Consider the following 8,043-nt stretch of genomic DNA (forward strand, 5'->3'; position numbering starts at 1 on the left):
GAGACGGGAAGGGGTCCCGCCAGCGCTGGCTGAGACGGAAGGCGAGGCCAGAGTCAGAGTCGTCGGCGAGACGGCATGGACGCTCGGGAGAGAGCAGGAGGAAGAAGCGGGAAGACGGATGAGTGAGGTCGAAAGAGGAGGACGCGGGACGGCAAGTCGAGGCCGGGGGTGGGATCCTCAGCGCTGCAGCAGGACCACCAGCCCAGCGCCGGAAGCGACGAGGCAGGCCCACTGGCTTTGACTGCCTGACTGGGGCAATGGCAATGGGGGGGTGCCCGCACTGGAGGAAAACGTGGAGGGCGAGCCGGCAGGCCCCAGGAGGCACTTTCACATTCTGGGCTTGTACCTCGTCCAGCTTGGGTACCTGCTGTGTCACCGCAGGGTCGTCGGCTGGTACTTTGTCCTCGGGGCAGGCGCTGGGGGATGTGCTGCGCTACCCGACCCAGGGTCGATGTACCTTAATTGAGTGGAGCAGCAGCAGCGCCAGCGCCAGCGCCGCAGGCTTGCGGGCGTTGGCGGCGGGCCTGGAGCTGGACTCTGCGCCCGAAGCGTGTCTGCGCGCGATGCTGCACGTAATCCCGATGACGCTGACACGGGGGGCTCTGGTTCTTTGCTTCTTGGCTTGGCGACCGACAGGATGCACCTTGGAGATTCCCCTCGTCGCTGTTGTCGTTGTTAGTGTCCTCTACCAGTTGGCGGACCTAGGTATGCACCGTAGCACACAAGTACTCGCCGGGGCGACGGTACCCGGGTCAGCTGTCGAGCGGTTGGTGTTGGCTTGGCTCGGCTCGAGGGTTGGCGCCACCAGCACCGCGAGGCAGGGCGCAACACCTGGGCGCAAACAAGCGACGAGCAACCAGCAGCCGGGGTGGACGACGGATGGAACGAGGAGAGGGAAACGAAGAGGGGGGCGCCGGTGTGGGATTGGACGGGCCTCGACAGCCAGGACTTCGGGGCGGCGGCGGGCTGTGCCTTTGCGCATTTCGGCGTCGCACATGGTGCTTCCAAGGTTGTTCCTGTGCGACTCGAGGTAAGCCATGGGTAAGCCACCGGCGGCCAGATGGCTTTTTGCCTGCCTGATGGTCATGGCAGGGAATGGTATGTCGAGGTCATCATGCCCGTGGTCATGTTGTTCACGCCCATGCTCATTCTCACGTTGGCGGCGCCAAAGCCCCGGTGGCCGACATGTCATGGTCCTCCACACAAGGCCTCTCCCCCCCAAGCTCCCCATGTCGACGAACCCTGTCGTTACATATGCCAGACCTCAGCAGCGTCCTCGCCCCGCCTTTGTGCTGCCGGGCTAAAGAGCCATCTGCCGCCCTCGCGTGTTGGCGAGCCCCATCCCATGCCATCCCATGCCATTCCATCCAACACACGCCTGGCCGTGGAAAGCCAGCAGGTCTTGGCCGCGGGCAGTCTGGCGCCATCGCGGGATGCGTGTGCCCCGAGCGTCTCCCTCCCGGGGCCTGCGCCTGCGCCAGGACAGGGGTCGGCGAGGGCGGCGGCGGCGGCAACAGCCGCAACATCTTTTTCACTTTACCAATTGTCGGTGACGAGAAAACACCCAGCTAGCAAGGTCGCTAGCTATTGTGCTGGGGGCGACAATAGACGGGTGGCACTGCCGAAGAGATCCTCGGATCCATGTATCGTTCCAGCGACCCGCAACCCGGAGCGGCAGGCAGAGATGGAGGCGCTAAAGCAGTCGCTAAAATCAAGGGCCTCGACGTCTTGTTGGTTTCAGAGGCGCGCCGCGCCGCGCAATCGCCTGCGTCGTCGCGCAGAGCGCACCGACTCCCGACCGGTTGCCAATTTTCCTATTTATGGCACGGGGGGGAGTGTCTTTTCAGCATCAAGTGCTGTCCAGTGCAGCACTAAATACTGCAAGTTACAGTAAGACGATGAAGGGCATTGCGCCGCTGGAGGACAATGCGCTGCGGAGAGCGGCGGCATCTCGGGCGGCGCCACCAACATGCCCTTTTACGTCCGCCAGGCCGTGCCGCTCGCGGTCGATGCCGGCGGGCCAGGGTCGGTCAGGTTGCTTTGAGTTTGCAAACGCGTCGCAGCCCTAAATAAGACAAGTAACTTACAGTAGTACTGTACAGTATGTGGTAGGTTAATCAATCGACAGCGATGCTGCAAGCACGCTTGCCGTGTAGCATCGCCTGTCCCCTCGCCCGCCAAACCCCGGCCAGATACCGTAGCATCCAGCTGTCTCTCGACAGGTGACAGGCGGGGCGGGGGCGGGGCGATGCAACAGCCTGCGTTCTCGCTCCCCTCGCACTGTATTCCGAGAGGCAGAGTAAGTTACCCTCCATTTCCGCTTCCGCCCGTCAGGCGCTGCATATTGGTCATGCACCAAAGTACCTCGGTGCATCGGAAGACGTTGCAGGTACCTACTAAATTCAAGTTGTCTAAGTCGCCTGCTTTGTCCAGCGCTGGCCGCCGCCTCGTGCTGTGCTTCGGCACGATGATGCGGGCCGGCGGGCTTGCGGGACTGATGTGACGGCTCGGGCACGCCAGGGCAGGCGGTTGCAGGGGGCCATCGCCAATACAGTTACGCGACGGCTTCGCTGCCATTGGCCCTGGAGGCCCCGGCACTCGCTCATCGTCCCCCCCGCAGCCCGCTGTGCCGAATCTCATCAACCCTGCTTTGTTCTTCATTTCTGTCCTGCCCACCACCATCGTCATCGAGCGTCGAAAGGCACAAGGGCATTGTCAGCCGACAGCAGCAGGCAGCGACGCAATCTCGCCGCCCCTGTTCCGCCATCTCATCTCTGTCTCCCTTTACTCGCGGTGCCAACAATGATGCCTTGCTGACCATGTCTCACCCTTCCCGCAAGATGTTGTCGTCGCGTGTCTCGGCACAGCCGCTTTCCCCAGCGCGCGCGAGACACGATGACACGCTCGCCGTGCCCTGATCTCCGGCCAGAGACGCTGAGACCTGCGTGAGGCTGATTGGGGCGTGGAAAGAGACGACACCACAATGGAGCACGCAAATCTGAGCCTCGTGCTCCTGCATCTGCGTGTAGTACTATAGTTTCGCATGTCTTATCGAATAGGCTCATGTCGCCGGCTGCAGTTGAAATTGTCTTTCCCCTTGTTGCCGGGACGGTAGGCATCAGCAGTGACGAAAATAGTCTTCTCATGTCCGTCCTGTCGTTGTGAAGGCAGGGAGCCAGGTGAGAGAGAGGAGAGTCCGGTATTTTGGCTGGCCTGCACGCTATGCTGCACTACCTCGACCTCCACAGCCTCCGTCCCCAGGTAAAGATGAGGATAGATCTCCCAATCATGTGGCCAAACACCAACGGCAGGCCAAACCGGAACCACGTCAGGGGCCGCCAAAGCCTAGGCACCGGAAGGGCCTCTTGAGCCCTCAACCTCCCCTCCGTCGCCTCATCGACTGGTGTAGCACCCTCGACGGACGTTCCCGCAAACGCCTCCACCGCCTCAACCACCAGCCTCGTCGTCTCCTCGGGCCTGCTCAGAAACGGCGAGTGGCTCGTCGCTAGCTCCCGGTGCTCGACGCGCGCGCCCATCTCCCGCGCCATGCCGACCTGCATCCGCTGCACCACCAGCGGCAGCCCGCGGTCCTCCGTCGTGCCGATCAGCCAGGCCGGCACGTCCTGCCACCCGGCGTACGCATGCTCGCCGCCCTCGAACAGCGCCTTGAGGCTCTGCGGCGTGAGCTGCGCGGCCCAGTGCTCGGCCTCCTCGGCGGGAAGGTCGTGGTAGAAGAAGTCGCGCGGGTCGGCGACGAGCTCGGCGAACCCCGTCGCGCTGTTGACGCGCCACGCAGGCGGGGGGCGGCCCAGGAACGGGTCCATGAAGGCGACCCCCGTGAAGGTGAAGCCGGAGGCTATGAGGATGATGCCGATGACGTGCCCGTCGGTTGAGCTGCTGCTGCTGCTGCTTGTGCTTGCGTCGGCCGCATCTTGTGACCGCGCGAAGCCCTTAACGGCGCTGTTGCCGACCATGCCGCCGTAGGAATGGGCAATGACGACCACGTCGCGCCCCTGCGTCGTCTCGCCAGAGATGGCCCCGCGCGCGGCATCGAGGTCATCTTTAAATGTTGCGTTTGGGTCGCCCGTCGTAGACGGCAGGGTGATGGCGATGCACTTCAACCTGTGCCTCTCTCGCAGCAGCGCAATGATCTTGTCGTAGCACGCGGGCTTGTGCCAGGCGCCCGGGACGAACACCAGTGTCGGTAATTGAGACATTGGTTCCCTGGCAATCAGGGCCCTTACCAAGTAGATGATGCCGAGTTTGCGGCGCGCCTCCTCCTATCTTGTACGGCTAGATTTACCTTAGTTACCGGACTGGACGTCCTGGAATTCCAGGCCTTCAGAGCCAGGCACTCTGGGTTTAGGCTAACAAGATAATCACGTGCGGCACCTAACGTATATCCTATACCTAGAGAGCTGCGAGCCTGCATGAGAGTACCTTATCTTGTCACGTCCTGATGCAGTCATGAAAGAGTAAAGTTCCCTTGTTAGATTGTAGCCCGAAGGAGGATAATAACCAGCCTGGCCGGATCCTCGCATCGGCGGTTGGGTGGGCGGTTGTCGCTCCGACACCCGAACTCCCCATGTAAGACGCAGCAGCTGCACGAGAATTGACCCGGAACCAAAGCACGATAGCTTTCCTAAACTGGAGGATATCAAATGGGCTGCACACGGTTCGTACTGCACTGCTGTTGCTGACACGCCATGTCAAAATTTGTCTCTCCGTCTGCCTGCCTCACCGGTCGCCAAAGCCTCACAGCCGCCCCCAAGTCCTCATCATGACAAGCCGCGCAGCATGCAAGCCGTAGCAAAGGCTGCAGCACAGACCAGGCAGCCGTTTTCTCCCCCCTCTGATCGCACGCCCGGTCCCCTCCCGCCGCGTGCGCCACCAGCAGCCACAGCGCATCGCGGCTTGTCACTGCTCACATTTAGTGCTGGGGGAAAAGGGCTTGGCGAGCCTGGGTGTCAACCTCACGCGATGAGCGGGCAGACACGGCTCACACGTGCATGATGTACACACGGAGACAAACGTGGTTCCGCTTTGTTCCATGCTTCCCCCTGTCTCCCGTCCGCCAGCGTCTCTCTCGCCAATCGGACTCGATCGCCGTGTGAGCGACGATTGTAACCGTTCCCCCATGCATCGTCTCGGGGGTTGGCCTCTGCCCACGCCTCACTCATGCAGGGCTCGTACACTCACACTGCAGCGTGCGGCAGTACCACAACAGAGGCTATTCCTGAGAACACGGACCGTAGGGGTATAATGCATGTTTGTAAAAGAAACACTTGTCAGGACGAGCAGCCGCTCGAGCCTGGGACTGCTCAACGCCGATAGCCCCGTTTCCATTGTCAATGCCGCCTGGTCGAAGCAATAAACGCCAGAATGCATCTCTAAAGCAAATTGGTATCACGTCTCCATCCACTCCCGTCCCAGCGAGGACATCACCCTGGTTCGCAGGTCGTGTATCTCCTTGTTGCGATTGTACATCTCCTCCGTCAACGCCTGGTACTTTCTCTTCCAGTCGTCGGCGGACAAGGGCACCTCCGGCTCGCCGTCGCCACTGGCGCCCGCGCCAGCCTCGCCCGGCCCGTGATCTTGACTGCCGCCTCTACCGGCCTCCGTTCTACTCGGCTTCCACATGGTCGACGGCACGTACTGCGACATGGTGAAGCTGCCTTTGACGTGGCCGAAGCGGTACTCCCAGTCGCACTTGTAGACGTGCGTGCCGTCGCTCTCGCCCATGCGTGCGCACTTGGGCCGACTCGTCACCAGCATCATGGACCCTGCGAGCGCCGCGAGGTTGATGAGGAAGGCCTGCGGCGAGGTCGACGTCTTGTACATGTTCTGCAGCATCGAGTTGACCATGGCTGTCGACTCCTCGATCCCCGCCGGCTTGCCCGGGTTTCCCTCGGCGTCTAGCCACTCCGAGTCGGTCATAGAGCGCACAAAGTAGGCCAAGAGGGCATCGACGTTGGTCCGATCCTCCATCCTCTCAAAGTAAAACTCGGGCATTTCATCCGGGGGGTCGCACCCAGTGCCGGGGACACTGGCGGCCTGCTCGTAAGCATCCGTTGCTTCCTTGGCGAACCGCTGCCATCTGTTAGACGGCCCTTGGTTCGGATCGGAGGCGTTGGTCCCTGGCGGAGCGAAAGGTCTCTCCATGTTGACTCGTTCGCTGGCTTGCCCATTCGGCTGGCCGTTGATGTGGACGTCTGGTGGCGGGGCCTGAGGTGGAGGGGGTGGTGGTGGTGTAGCCAACCGGACTGAGCCGCCTTGCCGCTCCGGGACCTGCAGCGATATACTGGGTCTCGCTGGCCGCGCTCCTTCGTTGGCAGCGTGCTGGTGTTGCATCGCCGGCGGCAGGGACGCCGGAGGTGGCGCATGGTTGCCCAAGGGAGGTTGAGTAGTAGGTTGATAGTGAGCGTGGCCATAGCTGTAATGCTCAGGTGCTTTCGGATAGGCGGGGCTGGCATCACTCGTCGGTGTCCAGTGCTGGTTCGACGATGGATTGCTCTCCACAGGAGTTCGGTTGATCGGTGGCCGCCCCCTCAACTTGCCTCCGATGTCGTGAGGGCCCGTCTTCCATGCCGACGAAACATTCTTGGCGCCTCTCCGGGGGTAAGACTGCCGCGGTTTGGACGGCGTGACGGCGGACCTGGGTTCGAGGGCGTCGTCCCAGAATGTGCCTCTTGTCGTCGGTGTCACGGCAGACTGCGGCCACCGGGCAAGTGACGCCTGCAGATTGTCATAGCCCGCATTGTTGGTGGGCCGGTTGGTGTCCGCAGGCATCTGGGGCCTACCGTCGGGGTGGGCTGACCAAGCTTGCGTGCCATGGTTGTGATTGTCAACTGCAGAGGGCGGCGTCTTCCGCCGCCTTCGAGTTGCAGGCGCAGGTCCGACGTCAGGATCTGGCCGTTTGCGGCCCCTCTTTGGCCGGATCTCAGGTACGACGGCCCTCAGAGCCATATCGTCCTCGAAAGCAACGCCATCGCGGACCGGCCAAGCTACGGGGTTGGGGTCCGTGGGAATGTTAGTCCAATACTCATTGGGCCTATCCATGAGATACTCGAAAAACGCCTTGACGTGCATAGAGTTCATCCATTTCTGTCTTGTTAGTGCTGCCAGATTGACTTGAATCACGCGGTGGACCACGGCTCACTTTTAGACGGACGCCATACTGAGAAATCTTCTGCGAGCTCTCGTCCTTGCTTGGGTCAGGCGGCTCGACCCCGAGCATGATAGTCAGGTCGGTCCAGGTCCTGATCTCGTGCGCATAGAACCTGCGGACCAGCTCGTAGATGGTGAAGGGGTGGAAGGTCTTGCCGCCGCTCTTGGGCGGGTTGCGGAAGGCTTCCCTGAGAGTGTCGGTGTTGACGCTCAGGCGCACCGCGGGGTTGCAGTAGAAGATGAAGCGCACATAGGCATCTTCGATGCTGTCCGCAGTGACGTTTCTGTCAGGGAGATCCGGACGGGAAGTGAAGCCAGACTGGAAACGGATGGCGTCATTGGCAGCGGCAATGGCTTCCGCTTCCGTGGATGAGTCGACGGAGGACTGCCGCTGGTGTTGTTGCTGTTGCTGTTGCTGATCTTGTTGCTGGTGTTGCTGTTGCTGGCGTCGCTGTTGCTGGTGTTGCTGTTGCTGGTGTTGCTGCTCTTGCTCCGGCTGTTGCTGCTGTTGGTGATAGTGCTGTCGTTCAGGGTGGTCCTGGTTCCTGGCCAGGTCCATATGAGGAGACAGCATCGCGGGCGATCCGTCGTGCTACGCGAGAGACACGGGTCTCAAAAGGCCTCATTCATCCAGGGCGCCTGAGACGTTGCGGGCCGGGGGAGGGGGCTTGGTGGAACTTGGGTCCCCGGCGACGCGCGCCTCACAGGCCCGGCGGACGTGCAAGACGGGCGACGGTGCAAGATGGCAGGCAGGGACGCGCGCCAGAGGTGCACTGCGACGAGGACGGCGGTGCGACGCGGGAGAACGGCGGAGGATGAGATACGGCCGGCCCTATTGGACGGGAGCGGCAACCATTGGGGGAGAAGGGGGGGCGA

At 62.0% G+C, this 8,043-nt stretch overlaps 2 protein-coding genes across 2 annotated transcripts; both read right to left on the reverse strand.

Moving 5' to 3' along the window:
* Positions 1-3,230: 3,230 nt before the first annotated feature.
* On the reverse strand, positions 3,231-4,217 carry PLICBS_008351 (uncharacterized protein; the record flags this gene model as incomplete). The annotated part of the gene is made up of 1 exon (XM_018324133.1): positions 3,231-4,217. One exon carries the CDS (start codon positions 4,215-4,217, stop codon positions 3,231-3,233), a length of 987 nt encoding a protein of 328 aa, XP_018177312.1.
* A 1,189-nt stretch (positions 4,218-5,406) lies between these two features.
* PLICBS_008352 (uncharacterized protein) lies at positions 5,407-7,741 on the reverse strand (the record flags this gene model as incomplete). The annotated part of the gene is made up of 2 exons (XM_018324132.2): positions 5,407-7,104; positions 7,160-7,741. 2 exons carry the CDS (start codon positions 7,739-7,741, stop codon positions 5,407-5,409), a joined length of 2,280 nt encoding a protein of 759 aa, XP_018177311.2.
* Positions 7,742-8,043: the final 302 nt, after the last annotated feature.

Source organism: Purpureocillium lilacinum (assembly GCF_023168085.1).
Source record: "Purpureocillium lilacinum CBS 284.36 DNA, scaffold_6, whole genome shotgun sequence".
NCBI classification, from domain to species: Eukaryota; Fungi; Ascomycota; class Sordariomycetes; order Hypocreales; family Ophiocordycipitaceae; genus Purpureocillium; species Purpureocillium lilacinum.